Genomic DNA, 19,890 nt, shown 5'->3' with positions numbered 1-19,890 from the left:
GCCAGTTCACCGCTTTAAATCCATATATTCCATATTCCATCCATATTCCCAGATGATGTCCATGTTCGCCACACCCCCAGCTCTCGAACGCCATTTTGTTGACAGACGAGCTGAGCCCGTAAATAAGCCTTTATAAAGGTGTTAGAAAGCGCCTCATGACGGTGACACGCGGTGCCCGTGAATGAAGCACACGCACGACCCATCACCGACGGGAAAAAACACCCCTGCCCCGCATGAACGGTGCGTTTGACGCGTCCGACCGCCCGTTTCAACATGAAACTCGTCGCCATTGACGTCACACAGCCATCTTTGCGGGGCTAATCCAGCCTGCTGGTTATTACACCGTCATTACCGCTCGGACAGCGCCAGGCTCGGGGGACCACAGCCCGCAGGTGCCGCACACAACCAGGGGTAAAACAAAAGAAAAAAGGGGGTTTTCAGAATCGGAGACGCGTCGTAGCGGCAGACAGAAGCCGGAGCTCCTCTTGTGCGGGAAGAGAAACGCAAAAAAAATAAAAAAAACGGCAGGAAAGGGTGCCAGAGGGTAGAGAGGAGCGCAGTCAGGCAATCCACATCCATCTGCCAGCCTCTTAGCGCACGCTAACACCGCCTGTCCGGCTTTCAGCACCACAGTCTCGCAGCACAGCCAGCAAAATGTGAGTATATTTAAAGCCGTTCTTGGTGAATATTACTGGCAGACTGGTTTGGAACCAGTCGTGACGCCGGCAGGTTGTGCGGGGTTCATGGTGCGAATTGACACCCAGTGCTAAGGTTATTTCACTGTCACCGCGCATTTAATCGAGACATTTGACGGCCTGTGACGTTTTAATACACTGGCGGCCCTAAAAGGTGGATATAGTCGGCCTAACCTTGAGGAAAACGGCGCTATTAGATTGACTTATTATTAAAACGCAATTAGCCGTTTAGTGGCATTGGTGCGGTAATGAGTGGTGCGTTGATGGCGGTTTTTCCCATTTATTGTTCCGCTTTCTTTCCCTCTAAAAGGCAACACGCACGCCTTTATTCCAGTTTGGACTGGTTTGCATTGAAAAGGACGCCATGTGTGCTCTTTCCCAGAGGCTAATCTAAAACGACGCTGAAAAATCCTGCACGATGAAGCCCTTCAACGCACCCACTCGGAACATTTTCACGCCTTGTTAGTTTTCGTGCTGCCGAACCGAATCTGACGGTTCTCCCAGAACCAACGGAGATATCAGGCCGAAGCTTCCCGGCCTCGATGAGAATTGGACAAATACTCGGCGGACCTTCTTACGGGTGATGATGTTATTGGCGGTGAAGCAGGCTTAGGCCTAGTATACGTGATATGTGCAACCTCCGGGGGGGTGGGGGTAGCCTTGGCTCCCGCTGGATGTCGTCGGTTGTCGTGCGAGGGCGGACAGCTCGATAAACCGACTGAATGCATCCCATTTATGACTCCGCTCATTTGTCTTTTAGAAACAAATACGACCTCCCTCCCTCCCCCCAACCCGGTGTCAGACAAATTCATGTCATTAAACGCCACCTCTGCGCCACTAAAACGGTTCTAATTGTTCACCCAACCCCGCCATCACCCAGAATCCTCCCCACCCGCGGTGCGCGGGGGGCTTTCGGCGTGTTTTCAGGCCTCCGTGCTCGTCGTGATGTGTTACGCGACATGACGGAGAGCTGGAGTGTGGGCAATGAAAAAAGGAGTGTGTTGCGTTCAGGTCCCGGTCCAGGACCATCAAACAGAATGGAGCGGCAGGCTGGGATATCACAGTGTCTGAGGTGGGAGCTGTCCAGTGCTGAAATGTCGGTCTCCACTGACGCGATGCTGCTTTCATGGCAGTGGAACTCTCAACGTCTGTCTGTCTGTCTGTCTGTCTGTCTGTCTGTCTGTCTGTCTGCCTGCCTGCCTGTCTGCCTGTCTGCCTGTCTGTCTGTCCATGTGATGACATGATAAACGTGTTACCTTATTGGTTAATGAGGTCGATGACGTCAGAATGCTTTGGTTGCTCCCTTGTAATAGATACGTTATTCACTATGACAGTATATAATATCGTGATTTATAAATAAATATATATGCAAAACCTAGTAGAAGGGCACATGCATGTACACACATTGTACAGGCACATTGACTCAACCCACTCAAGAAATAGAGAAATCCCGAGCATGAAAACATCAGACTCACTGAATCTGTCTTTAATCCAAGTGAAACCTGAGCACCAGTCTGAACCAGTTTGCCTCCTGGTTGAGCATGGGATGAGTGATGTTCATACGGCGTTGTCAGAAGCTGGAGAGAAACGTTTCCACTGTTGTAGCAAGCCCGCTCTGCCAGTTCAGAGGTGATAATAGGAAAAAACAGCGGCAGCCATTACGCTCTACGCACCGCTGCCAAATAAAAGAAACATTAACTCATCCACAATAATAAGTCAGTGGTTTTAATTATTCATCCTGTATCTGTTACTGCTAGCTTGCCTTAGCTCACTGTCGGGCCAACTATTCTGAAGGATTTGTTGTTGTTGAGGATTAGTCATGTGTGAGCATGGAAAGGTGACCTTTATACAGAGTTTTGTCTAATACTGTTACTGTGATAGCTTAATTATGCACTGACTAAAGTAATATTCATCAGACAAAACTGTCAGCCTTATTATAGCTTATACATGTACAGTTAGTGCTAGGAAATGATGTGAAATTATTTATTTAGTAAAGAAAATGTGACAAAGCCTTATTTTGTATATACTGTATATATATATATATATATATATACAGTATATATATATATATATACTGTATATATATTCTAAATCACTTCTGTGCATTTAAGATTTCTGGATGACAGATAGCTCAGGTACACACATGTCGACCATTTTTACACAAAGACGCTTGTTTTCGTGCAGCGTCGGCTGAGGGGTCAGGGGTCGCATTGGTGCACAGCAGGTCGCGACACAACATGAGGGTAACAACAGGAAGTTAACCTCTGACAGAAGTGTGTTCTCTTTTTTAAGGGAGGTAAAGACCTGGGATTTCTGCAACTGTAGATAGAGTGGAGTATTCTTAGAAATATTAAGAGACGCCAGAATGAAAATGTTTAATGTTCGTTAGCGTTTACGCTCTTTGAGTCCTTAAAAAGGGTTGGAAGATGTCGATCGCGAGCTAACAGATGCTTAGCCGATGTGGTTCACAGGTCTGGGTAACAATGCTCCTGCACATTTGGTACTAATGTAAGTCTACAGGTGGGGTTCAGTGGTGTGCCGGCAGTGTTTTTGATGAGGGTCTTCATTCAGAGATCTTTCCCTCTTCCTAGGTCTGCCCCTGCCACTGGAGCCCCAGAGGGTGGAGCCCCCCAGCAACCTCCAAACCTCACCAGCAACCGTCGCCTGCAGCAGACTCAGGCGCAGGTGGATGAGGTGAGTAACTCGCACATTTAAGCCCAAAATATATTCCTCTGTAAAGCTTTTCTTTAAAGCCGGGCCCTCAGAGACACACACATTCTGCCCTGCGACCTGACTGTGGCTCATCTCTCCTCCACAGGTGGTGGACATCATGCGCGTAAACGTTGATAAGGTTCTGGAGCGCGATCAGAAGCTGTCAGAACTGGATGACAGGGCCGATGCCCTGCAGGCCGGAGCCTCGCAGTTTGAGACGAGCGCTGCAAAACTGAAGAATAAATACTGGTGGAAGAACGCCAAGGTGAAGTCACGCTGACTTATCAGATAATCGGTGGCTTAAGAACAATATTTCCTTCGCACCATCCGAGTGTGTGCAGCAGTTCTTTAAAGATCATCTCTAATGATCTTCTCTGGTCCCAACAGATGATGATCATCCTGGGTGTGATATGTGTCATCGTCCTCATCGTCATTATTGGTAAGAGTGTCCACAATCCTCGATTCCTTCACCTCTGAACACTAAGATAACGTGTCCTCGTCCCTAATCTTGGCTTCCTTTCTCTCCACAGTGTACTTCAGCACCTAAGAAGAGTCGCTCCTACCCCAGTCTGATCTCAACTTCCTCGCTACTTAGAGAGAAACAAAAAAAAATCCAATTGATTCCCAAATTAACCGCGAGAACATAATGAATTATATTTATGTATCTTCCAGATTAGCCTTGATTCAACACCCCTAAACCCTTCAGGGCCCCATTGCTCTCCCACTTCCACCACCTCGCCCCCGGGCCCCCGTCTATATTTGTCCTGTGAGTGTGCGGCCCTGGCTTCTTTCTGGGTACTCTTGGCTTTTCTAACCTGCCATACTGAGAACCAAACACTTGTGATGATGCAACAACAGAAAAGGAAACTACCATTGGCGATAATTGTTACATAACTGATATATATAGTTCTTTGTAGAGTTTTATTCTGATATATACTGTTTTGTAGGTGTGTGTGCGTGTGTGCATTTTGTATCTCTTGAGTTTTGTATTCATTTGACGTATGCTTCAGCGTTACAAACTGCCTAGTAATCGAGATCAATTCTGTGTGTTGCATGTTGTCACCTGTCTGCCCTCCGCTCACTCTCTTTTCGGTGCCCACAGTGCATCCAGATGCTGAGAAACAATGTGAGACCTACATCTAACACTTAAAAAAAGGATCAATCAAAAAAGCTTCAACCTGAGGCTTCTTTGTTAGCTTTCTTACAGGTTCTGCTCGCTGAAAGACATATGAATAATGCATGATTTGTGAAGCGAATCCCTAATAAGCATCATTTGCGATCCCTTTTGTGAGTGTCATTTTATCTGTAATTGTCTAAAGCTGCCCCCCCCTCCCCCCCCGCCCAAGCATGCTAGAACAACTCAATTGTACCTGATCATTTTGAAACTGCCATAGTACAGTTGGACCAATGTCTGTAGATGTTTAATTTTTTTTCTCTTTTTTATTTGAAATAGTGTCTTATTTCGAAAACATTCCTTCATTACAGTCTAGATCGATTGGACTTATTGTAGCACATTTAACTGTAAGCATCTTTAAAGGAAAATTCTGTGTTGGTCAGATAACAAATCTTGTAACAAATAATGACTGTAAGGATTGGATTTAGATGAATTAGGCCTAATCTAATCTTTCAATATCTTTCTTTATGCTAATGCTACACTTACAGTATAGATGTCAAATTGTGGATATGAGCTTCAATTCTAACAGCAGGTGAAAACAATGTGTAAAATAAATTTGCTATAAGTTATTTGTAGGTATGTTGGACACAGAAGAACCTCAGCCTTGAGTCATTTCTGTTAGTTATGTTAACGATCAAAGGCATCCTCGCAGGCTGCGGCCGAGTGCAGAAAATGTGTTTAGAATGCACAAACAAGCTTGTTTTTGATGGCGCCGCCGGCTGGTCGACAGCCTGGCTATAAAAGAGATCCTCATGCAGCAACGCCCCATGAAGAGCACATTTCCAACTCAGCCTTATTTTACAATCCCAGGAACAGGTCAGGGGCTACTGAGGGGAAACCCAGGATTGGGGTTTTATGGTCTTAGAAGCTAGTTTTGAGAATTCAAACTCCAGAAACGCTCTTTATGAGTGCAGCGCGGTGGCTCTGTCAGTGTTTGTCCCTGTAGCTAAGGCCTCGTGTTTTTCCTTTTTTTTAATATAATAGATTCTATTTTTATTATAGTATATTTTTGTGTGGAGCAGACAGGTACAGGGGACGTGTGTAATTGCTGCCTCTTTACCTCTGTCTGGTGCGTTTTTTGTAATTCCGCTGTGCGTTATACACTGCCAAGCAACATGGGAGAGGCCTCTGTTATTTCATTTTGCTGGTGGCTCCTCGGTTATTTTATGGTGTTTTGGCAGGAGTGCTTGACACCAACCTTCCGTCCAATTAAGGCCTTTCACACATGAACCTGAATACTCGACCAGGCATTTTAGGGTTTTGAATCCCTTCTACCCTCAAAAGGTTAGACCATTTTCCAGGCTGTAAAATCTGCAGAATCTGATGAAATGAGAGGTTTAAGTGCAGATCTGCCTGTTAAAACAAGATCAACGATATGCAACTCAGCTCTTACTGCACTGCCAACAATGCATTTCTAATGAAAACGTTCAAAATCTGTGTGCAAAGCCTTAGAAACCGTGCTTTTTGTTAACTTTTCCACCAGCTGATAAGGCCGACCTGCCCCCCTACTTTGCTTAACTTACTTCTGTGTGTGTCCGTGTGTGTATGCGTGTGTTAAAATAGCACCGTCTAAGGAAGATCCTCCCTTTATCCCCACAGATTAGACCGCTTAAATCTGAGAGTGAGGCCGTGCCGTTTAAGTACACAAGCTGAGAGGTTAAAGTTCCGTCAGGAAGGACCCCGCTCTTAACTCGTCCTCTTTCCCCATCTAAGTTCCCCCCCTGGAGAAGAGAAATAATCCACATGCGACCAAAGGCCAGATAATCTACCTTTATGCTGCCACTTGCCATCAAAAACAAGCGAAGAGAAACATATTGTCAGACTTATCCCTGTTTTTCAATCGCTTACTTGTATTTTATATATATATATATATATTATATATATATATATAATATATATATATATATATATATATATATATATAATGTGGTGTGTCAGTATACATTATGAGTAATTTCAGACGTAACAAAATGTCCACAGACGTCCCGCTTCCATAGGTGTCCAGGTCCAAGATGCACGACCTCGTCAAATGCCTGATAGCACAACTCTCCTGGTTTGTGTCTCCTCAGACTCTAAAACAGACACATTTACTAACTCCAACTCTCAGACATCAGTCGAGCAAACCTGTCATCTGTTCAGTGTTGTAACACGGGGGGTGTTTTTGGGGAGTAGGGGGTCCTCTATCCTCAGGTGTAAGGTAGCAATTCAGCAAATTAGGTACCAAAATGATTTTATTAAATTGGGATTTGGGCGATTGAGACTCTTTAAAAACAGGCTCCTGTAGGAATGAACCAGGCAGCGATTGGGGTAGGACCTCTGCGTCATCATAAATCCAGCTGTTGCGAGCGCTCGAGCGATGCGACAGTGAAAGCGAAGCAAGTGCTCTCTCTTTATTTCATTGTTTTGCGTTGCTTTGTCGTCCTAATGGAAAGATGTGTGCATATGTTTTAACGCCGTGGCACTTTTTCTGTTGTGGTTTCTTCATTCTGGTGGGACGGGGGGAAAAAAATAGGAATAGGAATATTGTCTTATATCAACCCGGTGAATCGTTCGGCGACCTCAAACTAAACGCTGCAGCCAGCTCACCTGGGGGGTGTTCCACCATCCGTGTCCCAACCCGTAAAAAACTCATTTAAATGACAGGAGGTGGGAAACACGCCCAAATGGGCCGAATGCAGCGGCTGGAGGGAACCTGAAGTCTCCGAATGTTCACTGGTTGGCTATAAAGATACAATATTCTTCTTAGTATGTGTTTCATTTTTCAACCAAATGGTTTTTGTTTTGGCGTCAATTTAGGAGTAACTCCAGATGTCACTGAAGTGTGTGTGTGTTGAAGCAGCAGTGGGTAAAGATAAAGAATCATTCATGAAGGAAACCTGTTTTTACCTTCCGGAATGCTTAGAGGGATCCTGCAGTTTACATCAGATTGCTGTTTGTACCCTCAAAATATCTCTTTCTTTGAATATGTTGATTTTTTTTCTTTTTTTTAATTAGGAAAGGTTTTGATTTGACTTCAGGGCAGGGGTTTTTGTGAGGAACGCCCATGTTGCTCTTGGCGGCCTGGTCTTAAAGGAGGGACGAGACTGGGGCATCACGAGCAATGTGCCTGCTTTTATCTGAGTTTCTTTTCTTTTGCTTTTATGGTTGATAGATTTTTTTGTGCCGTTATTTGGTAATGGAGAAGAGAGGTTGACTCAAATGTAAGGGAAAGGAGACTGAATGGAAAAACTAAAGTACATAAAATAATTGTAGTGTAAATCTATCAATGTCTTATTATATTGATGAACATCATGAAATATATGTATATTGGAAAAACAGTACCTGACAACTTGTACTTTTGTGCGTGCTTCATGTGCTTTGTGGGTGTGTAACAATCATGGGCAGATGCAATTTTGACTGCAATTCTGGGACCTTATCTGACCTGTATGAATACACATAAATTTAATATAACACAAAGCCAAAGCTCTCTTGATTTATCTATCCAAACACACCACAGATGTCGAGATGTTTCACAAAACACTGGTCTGCACCTAGAGCGGGGACGTTATGAATAGCATGAAGAGATGGATGCAACAGTTACAAGGGAACAAATAAGCATAGGCATAAAATATATATTTGAAGTATTGACAAATAATACTAGGGTGAAAATATTGGCGCTGCTTCCGGTTCTGGCGAAATAGCAAGCCTATCAAATATGGAAATAACGATTTTGTTTCTATTGTCTTTTATTAGACTTGATCCTCGTTTATTACTCACACAATTTTTTATTCAACTCAAAAGCGACCGGATGTTGATTTATTTATTTACCGGCGGCAATCTGAGCTAATGCCATCAGTCCAACGGGGCTTCTCCTAGTTCCAACACATTGATGTTACTGTATACAACTATTGTGATTTAAAAAAAAAACAAAAACAAACTAAAAAACAAAACAAAACAATAAAGTCACATTGGGATTAAAATTGTCGTGGAACCATCCAGCACTGATGGCGCAAGTGACGATCTGTAATTTGTCCCCTAGATGTCGCCATATCACAGGCTGCCAGGATCCACGGTTGTAGGCGGAGTGTCTAAAGTACAGTGTTTACATTTAAAGGCCGAGCAATTTTTCAGGAGAATCTCTTACATAACATCTGTGTTCCAAAATGTGACTGCGTTTTCTGTCATTCTTAATTTATTATACCATGTAGAAAGAGGTTGGGAAAGACTTCGGTCCTGTGCAGCACATTGTGTCAGTTCATCTCTGAGGTATTCAAGGTCTTATTAGACCAGTGAATAAATGAGCCAATAGACCAACAGTTTAAAAGCTAACACACTAAAGGTTTTAGCTCTATTATTTAAAATGATCTCATATCCTAACAGTTGAAACTTTTATTGATTGTTTATCAATTCAATTTTTTTTAACCAAATATAATTATAATCAGTTGTTTGGCAGAGGGCTGCAGCACAATAGAATTTAGAGATTCTTAATGTCAGATTAATTGCTTCGAGCCTCTATAGCATATTGTTCACACACACAACTTCTCTTAAAATTCCAGGAAAGCAGATTCTTTTCTTTTTTTCTGGATGGCTCAGAGAAGACAGATGCTTCATCTTACTCTGCAGCGCTCTGGTGTCTGGTTCAGGATACCATCATTTCCAGTCAAATCTGTAACTCTTGGCCCGTGCTTGTATTTCTCGCCGAGGTCACATGAAATGCAGTCCACTCTTCTGTGCTGCTTAATCACAACATCAGATGGGCGCCGCAATTACAGAGAACAGACGGCTCTTTGAGCTCAGTGTCTCTCTAAAATCGTTTCACACAGCTGCAGTTTTTTTTAATGTGCAATCATTCACCTCCCCAGCACAGAGTCGGCTTTAATACAGCTGAAGTGTCTGACTTGGCAGGAATAGTAAGGACATTTGCAGATGAATTCCTTAGGGTGGAATCAGCTAACTCTGCTCCGCTGTCTGTTCAATAACAGATTCGACAGTTTAGTTTAACAAAGATGTCAGATCATTTAGGGTTCATTTTCCATTTTTCTGATTTCCCCATCTTCTCCTCTTGCTCACCCCCAGCTGTGGATGCACTACTCCCCCACTGCACTCGCCTGTGCAAAAGTTATTGCAGAAACTTACACCCTTGGCTTGGATTCCTGCTAAGAGTAAAGGTCATTGTGACTCCCACACATAACGGCTGTGGCTGCACATCAAGACGCTGGCTGCCCCCCCCCCCAGCAGGCACGTCGCTGCATTCCTGCTCCTGCTGCCTGTTATCAAGACTTTGACTTAAAACAAACAGTGCAGTAGGACCTGGGAACGCTCATTCCAGTGAGCCACTGTGATCACCACTGTGGTGACGAGGTTGTGGAGCGCAGGGATGTCAGCCGGCGTCGTGTTCCACATGTAACCGGAGACACTTTCTTCGTGCTTTTACAGCCGTCCTCATTTTCGACTGTGCTCATGTCAGTATTTATTAAGGGGGTTATAGCTCTTCGGTCTGTAAAAAGAATTTATTTTATACATTCTGGGTCCCCATCAGAGGCCTCAAACCACACATTTGGCTCATTTGACAACACTAAGAACGAAAACAGCCCCCTCTGGAGTGTAGCTGGAGCGATAGATGCTCTCTGCTCAAATATGTTCGGCCAAAGGAGCCCCCGGGGCTCATGGAAAGACGGTAACATAATTACTTAATACCACTGTTTTTTTTAAACTTTCTTTTCCCTCCTAAAACTGTAAAAGTCAACCTGGAGAGTTTGTATGAAACATTGATAAAGCTCTTGCCAAAGCTCCTATCTGAGCTCCTTTCGGACCTTAAAAGTCCTGTCTGATAAACTAAAGCGCTCACACTTTGTGGAATGTTAAGATTTATGACCTTACTGGTGGAGCGGTGCAGCCACGGAGCCTCAGGCTGCGGCCCCCACCTGCGCGCTGGTGTCCCAGGACTCAGTGACGTTTGCAGCCGTTAAACTACGAGATCGGAGCCCACGACCACGACCAAACACGTGTAGTGATTGGATACTGACCTGACAGGAGTCCTTCCAACATGTCCGCTCTCTTAGTTTGAAGCTGGCGTTGTTAGGTAGAAACATCTGTCCCTAATTACACCCCCCCACACCCCCCACCCCTCATGGCCCTTGTTGTGGCTTTGGTCCTTTTAGCATCCCTGTATGTCTCCCCCACCTCCCCTGATTCTTTCCCACTCAGTCACTGTCTCCGCCCCTCTCCAGCTAGCAGCCTCCCCCTCAACATACACCTCTCACCTCCTGGAGCGCTCTCTTTTCTGCACGTCTGCTTCACGTCGAGGGCACGCTGCTTCAGGATGGGGGGCTACATCTTCTGGGGGCTGTTCCTGTTCCTGTCTTTGAGTTTAGGATGGACGAGAGCTCAACAGAGCACCAACAGCCGGTGAGGACGACATGGTCGCTTCTAAAACTTCCCCGATAGGGTTTGTTTGTTTTGTCCTGCAGGGTTTTGCCTGGTGGCTCAGTCAGACGTTTATGAGTTTGGTTTGTCCTGGGGGGTCCAGTCTGAGCGACTTGGCTCTGGTTCTGGCTATTTTGGCTCTGTTGGGATTCTGCTGCTTGAGCTCATAGTTTGGAGGGAAAGGTTTTTTCCATTGCTTCTACACAGGATTGCACTTTTAGATCACATGACAAATGTTTTTCTTTTTTGAATCCATTTGTACAGAAATCTGATTCCAAACCTCAGAACTCCACAACACACTAATCATCTGTAAAATGCAGGAAAAAACCCCCAAAACGAACCAAAAAAGAAATGCATGGAAATTCTTCTTGGCTTCTGAAGACACACAAGTGGATCTCATGACCCTGCTGGCAGAAACCCGCAGAGCGTTGACATCCTGCTAGCTCTGTTGTTTGGATATTTGGAAGGCTTCAAAATAATTACTTTCATGTGACCCACTGAGGTTTGATCTGTAGACCACAAAATGTGCCGCTCAGCTAATTCTGAAATGAAAATACTGCTTCTAAAGACGCTGGAGCCCAGGTAGACAGACAGAAATGTGATCATCTGTTGTTTTCACACAAATATTGGACAAATAGCACTCTCACCGTGGCCTGTGTAGACTAAACTCTGACCACAACTATTTTTCCAGTAACTGTAAATGGTTCAGACTTGCTCCTTCTGACTTAAAATAAAATCCCTGGTGCATATTACGTCCATTTTAATATTATTACAGCATAAAATGCATCATTTCAAAGTGTTTATCTGCTTCTCGCATGAACAGGCAACTTCATTTCGTTGTGATTGTGGCCCTACATGAATTTCCCATTTCAGCTATCTACTGTTTTTCTGTACAAGCCTGCCAACTCTCGTGTGTTAGTCCGCCTTGGATAGCTGCTGAGTTAGATTATTATTCAGTGAGTCACTTTCAATGATGTTCCTTCAGCAGTGTTGGACTCAATATTTTAAAGAGAAACGTGCTTTAACATGTGTTTTATACCAGACATGTGTAAATATGGGTATATATGAAGACAATATTATTTGTTTTTGAACCATACTGGTCTGTGTCTTTATTCAAATGTGCTGTCTGGTCTGCGATGTTCTAGTTGATGTTCTCACCAGTGTTTCTGTGTCCATGATCTCAGGCCTGTGTTCCACTGCGGAGGAGACCTGGTCAAAGAGTCGGGCTTTGTCGGCAGCGAGGGCTTCCCCAACTCCTACAAACCCAACAGCAAATGTACCTGGCGTATCACCGTGAGTCACTGACCCCAGCGCAGTTCTAAACGTTGACTCCTTCCTCTCTCCGTCTTAACTGCCTGACTCATACATGATCTGTTTACTGTCCAGGTCCCAGAGGGAAATGTGGTCAAGCTCTCTTTCCGCATTTTTAACTTGGAGGCCGACTCGCAGTGTCGCTACGACTATCTCGACGTCTACAACGGACTTTCCAACTTGGTGCAAAAACTGGGTCGATTTTGTGGAACCTTCCGCCCCGGCACTCTCATTTCAACCACAAACACCATGATGCTGGAGATGGTGACTGACGAAGAGACGCACAGTCGAGGATTTCTGGCCTATTTCAGTGCAGTCAAACCATACGCTGATGGTAGGGCGCCCATATTTGTTGTTTTGAACTTTTGATGTCCAGAATTGTGCCATTTCAAGGAATATTTTCCATCAAAATGCCTTGCTAGTCAATAGCCAAATGGCGGCCGCAATGCATTATGGGTAATATTTAATTAAGCTGTCTGCCACACGATACTTTAGCTGATTTTAGCTGCAGCATTTTGTTCTTATGAGTCTCATCAGACCTGAAGAGAAACTGTTACTCTAAATGAGTTTGTCTTTGATGCAGCAACGCTGTGCTTTGACTCTGATCTAGCGTGCAGATAAACAGAAAAAAACATTCTTAACTCAAAAGAAAGCATGTTTGCTTCCTGTGTTTATTGTCCTTAATGCGTGTGTGATTTGTTTCAGATCAGCAGTTCTGCGGGGGGAAGATAACAAAGTCCCAGGGTGAGCTCAAGACTCCCAACTGGCCTGAAAATAAATACCCCCCAGGAACTAGTTGCTCCTGGCTGATTACCATGGAGCCTGGCATGGTTAGTGACATGCTCTCCACAGCATGCAAGAGCTTTTGGCCATACTCTCAACCGATGAACCCAGAGGTGTTCATTCTGAAAATGTTGTCATTCAGGTCATCCAGGTGAAGTTCGACAAGTTCCTCTTAGAGGCTGACATATACTGCCGGTATGACTACGTGGCATTCTTTAATGGGGGCGAGAAGGATGATTCACATCTGATTGGGAAATACTGCGGTGATCAGGCCCCAGAGTAAGTGATCAAGCAGGCATGTCAAACTCGAGGGCCACGATCCTGCCGGGTTTTCTAACCCACTGAATGCATTTTCATCCTGGTAGGACAGAAAACCGGCAGGATCGTGGCCCTCGAGGACTGAGTTTGACACATGTGAACTACAGCTACCTCCATTTCAAATCAACTGCTGTTTAATGTTGTCCTCTTCTCCCTGTCCTGTCCAGGCCCATCACATCCAGTGGCAACGTCATGCTGGTGCAGTTTGTGTCTGACCTCAGTTTGACATCTGACGGCTTCCTTGCTTACTACACCAGCTTCCCTCATGGTACCGAGGTTCCGACGAGTGATAGAGGAGCTGGCTCGAGGCCTGTTCCTCCAAAACCTGACGTCAGACCTTCTGAGCCTGTACGCCGTCCTGGTAACTCTGGTAACTCTGGCCAGGGAAGGAGGGTCATTACCACAGGCCAAGACAGGAGGGTCAGTGGCACAGGTCAGGACAGGAGGGTCAGTACCCCAGGCCAGGATAGGAGGGTCACTGGCGCAGGCCAAGGCAGGCGAGTCAGTACCACGGGTCAGGACAGGAGGGTCAGTACCACAGGTCAGGACAGGAGGGTCAGTGCCACGGGACAGGACCGGAGGGTCAGTGCCACGGGACAGGACCGGAGGGTCAGTACCACAGGACAGGACAGGAGGGTCCCTACAGGGAGCCAGAATAGGAGAAATGGTGCCACTGGTCACGATAGGAGGGTCAGTACCACAAACACAGACAGGGGCGTCATAACAACAGACCAGGACAAGAAGGTCAGCGCCACAGACCAGGAGAGAGTGGTAGAAACCACAGAGCAGGACAAGAAGGAAACCACCACAGACCAGGAGATGGGGGTGGGAACTACAGAGCAAGACAAGAAGGACACCACCACAGACCAGGAGAGGGGGGTGGGAACTACAGAGCAGACAAGAAGGACACCACCACAGACCAGGAGATGGGGGTGGGAACTACAGAGCAGGACAAGAAGGACACCACCACAGACCAGGAGAGGGGGGTGGGAACTACAGAGCAGGACAAGAAGGACACCACCACAGACCAGGAGAGGGGGGTGGGAACTACAGAGCAGGACAAGAAGGAAACCACCACAGACCAGGAGAGGGGGGTGGGAACTACAGAGCAGGACAAGAAGGACACCACTACAGACCAGGAGAGGGGGGTGGGAACAACAGAGCAGGATAAGAAGGACACCACCACAGACCAGGAGAGGGGGGTGGGAACTACAGAGCAGGACAAGAAGGACACCACCACAGATCAAGATCAGAGGGTCAGCACCACAGACCAGGAGAGGGGGGGTTCTGTCCCTGGGCCAAATGGAAAGAGGCCTGGTGAGTTAAACCGTGCTCCGGAATCCCGCTTCGCCTTCTATTCCCGTCCCTTTGTCTGATTTGTATTTACACCTCTAGCTCCAGTCCCTCAAAATCCTCTCTGCACCAAAGACTGTAAACGACAGGGAACCATCAAGAGCGGTTTTTGTGCCAGTGAATTTGGTAAGTTTCCTGCCTTCCATGTTGGCTACAGTCGGACAATATGGCTGAGGGAGCGCCTCTTTTCCCAGTGATCACAGGAACGGTGACCTCTCTGACCAACGGGCCAAGAGGCACTCTTCTCGTCAGCGTATCAATCATCAAGACCTACAAGGCAGGCCGACTGACCATCACACAAGTGGGAGAGACCATGTCGGTGAAGCTGGTGTCACAGTGCAGGAAGTGCCCGTTGCTTCGACGAGGTACGCCGATCACAAAACACACACATTGATGGTTGGCATGGTTGTGCCCCGGAATACACAATCAATGTCTTTCTTTGCTTCCCGTTAGGAGGCAACTACATCATCATGGGTCAGGTGGACGAAGATGGGCGTGGAACCCTGGAACCTGGTTCATTCACAGCCCCTTACAAAGCCCCACATCACAGACTATTAATGAACATCAACAACCAGCCCTGTTAGCCTTGTGACCTTCCAGGTTTCGGAGATTCAGACTGCATATTAAAACACGCAAATCCACACATTACAATGTGAAATGCAAACCTATACAAATGCTCTCAAGCATAACTTTTGAGATTTTAGTCACTATTTGTAAAGGCACACAGATTTATTCAAACATGCCAACCCTAATGTTTGTAATTTATCGATAAATAAAGTTTTTATATCTTTTCCAAGCTGTGTGATTTCTGAGTTCACTAATGCCACCTAGTGGATCTTGATTGTAAGAAGTCTTGTTTTGGACTTCAATTGCTACAACTACTTCAGTTTCAATAAAATATAAAATCAGTCCTTGTTTCTCTTTTATAGCTCTAGCTTGAATATTAGTTGAGCTTCTTTCAAATACTGATAAACTGCAACTGAATTGATTAGACATCATTATTTTCATAAAAATATTCAGCATTGAAATGGCGCATTTATATTAAAAGACATTGAAATAATTAATCTTAATCATGAAACTGACATTTTCCTCCTTTCCTCCTGGTTTTGTGTCAGTATATTAATTGAAAGGCCTGCATTTCTGAAATTATTGAAGGATTAAAAATATAATTATTATATTTACACACACACACACATATATATATACACACACACATACACACACGCACACACACACACCCACCTCAATGTCACGTGTTTGAAAGCCGAAATAATAATGGCTGACCAAGAGATATTACCCGCAAAGCAGACGATTTGTAGTTATAATTAGGCAGGATCTCATTGATATTTGATTTTTTTTATTGCCTCGTTTTTCAGTTTCATTAATAAATGGGTTTTTTTTTTTTTTCAAAAAGCATGCAATTCAGAGTAGCCACCGGTAGAGGGCAATAAATGCTGAGAATAACCGCAACGAAATGACACATTTTACACGATTAAAATGCTTAAAAATAGTTGATTGGAAACTGAGAGATATTAGTGAAAAATGGTGAGTCTGATGAGCGTCAATGAATAAAAGCTATAGGATTGAATCATTATTTTATAAACTGTAATAAATTATTACTTGGAATCAGTAATACTCAATACTCAATGAATGCTTTCTGTATATGTTATTAGTCAGCATTTACAGCACGTGGATACAAAAATAGATGTATGTGCAGGAAAAAAAACACTGACACTAACATAAATATAGCTTACAGACGTGATATTTCACAAATCTTTGAGCCATTTAGCCTCTACATTTGTAAACATAGTACTAAATTAAATTGTTTTAGTCTATGAAATGCAAAATTCACATGAGCTGACACGTTATTATAAAAACAGATTGAAATCCACTCTCACTTTATATAAAATGCATATGAAAAAAGCAGAATTGACTGGCAAAAACAAGATAATGATTACGACAAAGCAAGATAGCTGAAGTTTGAAATAACCAGACTTACAGAAACTCTTCTCAAACCCACACACTCCCCTTCCCCTGTCTCTCCGAGGCACCTTCCTTGCCGCAGCATCCTCCCGCCCCAGAGCCCTTGCGACGCTTAGCGGGCAGGTTCTTATAGACGGCGCGGCTGTAGGGAATGAAGCACATGCCCAGCTGGAGGTGTCGGGCCAGGCGACAGTACGCAGCGAGTGCCAAGACCAGGAGAGGGGTGAGCAGCAGGAAGCCCACCACGAGCAGAGCCACGCAGCTGGTGTCATCCAGCAGGTCAGAGCAGTACAGGGATGTCCCGTGTGGCTGAACCTGGAGAGCAGGACAAGGAGGAGGACGTGGGTCAAGGCGCAAGGAAACAAGAGCAGCTTAGCCACAGCTGCAAACATTTAAATCAAGCCCCAGGAAGATCCTTAAATCCTTGGCAAACAGTATCAGATCTCTGGAAAAATATGGTGGTCGCATATTTTCTCTTTGACTGACAGACCACCTTTTACTCCCGTGATTGGACATCGGATCTGAGTTTAATTTAAGGATACGCGGGGGAGGGGGGGTCTGTACCGTGGAGTGGCAGAGGAAGCCAAATATGATCATGATGAGTGCCGGGGTGAGGATGGTGCCGAACACGATGCCGGCCAGGCCGGCGTTGATCAGGGCGATGATCATGTTCTGCGCTGTTACCAGCACAGAGCATGCCCAGCAGTCCAGAGAGCCCCTTAACTCCAGGGGAGGGTCAGCGGCTTCGCTCCCACCTGGGGAGTATGGGGGTGGCACCACGACCCCTGACCCCGCCCTGGACGGGGTCCCCCGCTCAGAAGGGAGAGACACTGTCTTCTCCAGGGTCCCGTTCCGTGACAGGCTCATCGTTCCTGTGGTACCTGCTGCAGAAAAGAAAAGGTGCTCCAGTACAGTCACCTGATGCGCTTCATTTCGGTGTTAATTATTAAGTAATTATCTTGTAATTACACAGCTACTGTGACGTATTTTAGGTAACTACCACTGGCAATAACGGAAAAGACCCAACAGCATTTTAGATAAAATCAAAAATCCGCAATAACAGGCAAACACTGGGAATATTGACCACTTTTGTTGGGAATTGTTTGCACCCATCCTCGAATTTCTTCGTCCCGCCAATGCAAACATTAATCCATGGAGCAATCAGTGGCTGAAATCATGTGGCGAAAGCCGTCAGGGGCCTTAAGTGTGAGGAAATGGGCTCCGCTGACCCCCGCCTCTGAAATCCTGGACAGCCACCGCGCTGAACAATGAGGTGGGCACAGCTAATCATTCATGTGATGCCAACTTGCCACCGTTTCCACATGACAAATGAAATGACGTTTCCCTCCAAAGCGAGTTAGCGGCTACTGTTTTCCACTGAAGACTTTATTTAAATAAAACCAAAAAAAAGTTTAATTGAAACCTTATGGGCAGAAAATGTTTCTCACTCATGAGGGCACTTAGCAGAATATGAACAAATGCTCAATTTCTCTGTTTGTGTATGACTGTATAATGTTTTTCTATTGTGTGTGTGTGTGTGTGTGTGTGTGGGTGCAGCAGCTCACACACTTCCCTCCATGCTGATGTCATCACTGCAGCCTTCCTGTTTATTGATGGATCAGACTCAGAAAAATCCAGTGCCCAGGATCTTGACTGCATTTTTTGTGATTTCTGTACCCGATTTTATCCACTAGAACAATTTTTATGCTTTTCCATAGAACTTGAAAACCTGAAATGAGCTCTTGTACTCACTCTGTGCTGGTCCCGACTGTAGGTTGTTGATGGACCTGAAGCGCGGTGAACTCTCAGAGAATCTGAAGAATTTCCCCTCTGATGCCTGTTTGGAAATCCCGGTCTCCAGCCACCAAGTGTAGAATCTACAGCTTCTATTTGGTGTCAAAGATCCCCCTTTGGGCTCTTGTAATCTCCAAAAATATCACGACCTGTTGGGCACGTCTCTTCCAGACCCCTGTTGGAGCTCAGCGCCCTAGCGTTGTGTTCTCACTGGCTTCAGAGCTTCCTTCCCTGACATGCTGTTTCCTCAGGCCGTACCCAGCCTGCGATGTGATTGCGCGTGTGTGTGAGTGTGTATCCTGTGTCGCCTCTGGTTGTAAATGCAGAGAAAGCGGCCGGCTGGGCTGTGTTAAAGGTTCTGGGCAGGGGAGCAGTGGGGGATTTGTGTGATAACCCCTGGAAGCTGGGAAGGGGGAGGGAGAACGTGTGTTTATTTGGATAGATTAAAGGAGTCAGGGTACACTGCCCAATCCACACACACATACACACACACACGCGCACGCGCACACACACACACACACACACACACACACACACACACTTTATCCCCTCTCTGAGGACTTTCTGTTTTGACTTTTTAAAGTCTTCAATAACTCAATGATCTTTATTGATGTTCAACTTTGAAAAAAACGCCTATAAGCATTTAAAAAAACTGTATAAAATCCTGTTAGTCTTGTTTGCATTGCATGCAAAAGGTATAGAATTGGGCGTGGCCTATATTGTGGGATTCGGCTCTACTCAGGCTAGGACACATGGTCCCTTGTAATGTGAATTAAACTGCTGCCAAACGTGTCAGAATGAGCTGCAATACATATGCAGCGCAGACATTTTTCATAGGTGGCAGTAGAGGTATTTTATATCGACCTGCCAGGAAATAATTATTGATCTATTGCCATTAATGCCTGTATATTTGTAGGAAGCACTTGGGTTTAGGACAGTATTTACATGGCTGACAGAGGATGAGCGATGAGGTCCAAATGAAGACTTCTGTAAATAGAAGGTAAAGGAGAAATAGCTGCTGAGATTCGTCTCAGACGCAGGAATGACAGAGCGCTGACCTCTGACCTTTTGATGAAAAGCAGAACTCTGCCTTCAGAAAACACGCGGAAATGAGAAGGAGGGGGACGCTGACTAATTTGGTGGGGAAAAGCGGCTATCATGGGACTGATAAGAAACCAGAGGGGCTCAGTTCAAAGGGAGAAATTAGTATTTTCATATGAAGGCTCATTTTTTTAGATCCCACTCTGGGCATCTTTGTTTGTTTGTTCTGACGTTCTGTGTGCTTCCTGAGGAGAACAGGAACATTTTAACAGATTTCTAACACAAACTGGTGGGGGTAAAGAAGAAGACATGAGGGAGGAA

At 45.2% G+C, this 19,890-nt stretch overlaps 3 protein-coding genes across 5 annotated transcripts; 2 read left to right on the top strand and 1 right to left on the bottom strand.

The window, feature by feature from the left end:
• Window positions 1-295: 295 nt before the first annotated feature.
• Window positions 296-8,037, top strand: vamp2 (vesicle-associated membrane protein 2). Its single transcript, XM_057053678.1, has 5 exons — window positions 296-656; window positions 3,287-3,389; window positions 3,514-3,672; window positions 3,795-3,846; window positions 3,938-8,037. Coding segments are annotated over exons 1-5 (333 nt in total). The 5' UTR covers window positions 296-654; the 3' UTR covers window positions 3,955-8,037.
• Window positions 8,038-10,809: 2,772 nt separating this feature from the next.
• LOC130537146 (procollagen C-endopeptidase enhancer 1-like) lies at window positions 10,810-15,116 on the top strand. 2 transcript variants are annotated; one of them, XM_057053672.1, is made up of 9 exons: window positions 10,810-10,968; window positions 12,171-12,279; window positions 12,373-12,631; window positions 13,003-13,127; window positions 13,223-13,359; window positions 13,566-13,937; window positions 13,992-14,715; window positions 14,794-14,877; window positions 14,946-15,116. In XM_057053672.1, exons 1-9 carry the CDS (start codon window positions 10,883-10,885, stop codon window positions 14,946-14,948), a joined length of 1,899 nt encoding a protein of 632 aa, XP_056909652.1. In that variant the 5' UTR covers window positions 10,810-10,882; the 3' UTR covers window positions 14,949-15,116. The 2 variants fall into 2 exon arrangements, with proteins under 2 accessions (XP_056909652.1, XP_056909651.1); XM_057053671.1 differs by having other exon boundaries at window positions 13,566-14,715.
• Window positions 15,117-16,091: 975 nt separating this feature from the next.
• On the bottom strand, window positions 16,092-18,898 carry tmem88a (transmembrane protein 88 a). Of its 2 annotated transcripts, none has more exons than XM_057055014.1 (3): window positions 18,487-18,898; window positions 17,299-17,615; window positions 16,092-17,049 (listed from the first exon to the last, which is right to left on the bottom strand). In XM_057055014.1, the coding sequence occupies exons 2-3, from the start codon at window positions 17,599-17,601 to the stop codon at window positions 16,762-16,764; spliced, it is 591 nt and encodes a 196-aa protein (XP_056910994.1). In that variant the 5' UTR covers window positions 17,602-17,615; window positions 18,487-18,898; the 3' UTR covers window positions 16,092-16,761. The 2 variants fall into 2 exon arrangements, with proteins under 2 accessions (XP_056910994.1, XP_056910993.1); XM_057055013.1 differs by having other exon boundaries at window positions 17,299-17,618; window positions 18,487-18,896.
• Window positions 18,899-19,890: the final 992 nt, after the last annotated feature.

This window comes from Takifugu flavidus, chromosome 14 (genome assembly GCF_003711565.1).
Source record: "Takifugu flavidus isolate HTHZ2018 chromosome 14, ASM371156v2, whole genome shotgun sequence".
NCBI lineage: Eukaryota > Metazoa > Chordata > Actinopteri > Tetraodontiformes > Tetraodontidae > Takifugu > Takifugu flavidus.
The sequence above is the reverse complement of the archived record's forward strand: the minus strand, read 5'-3'. Positions and strand labels throughout refer to the sequence as shown.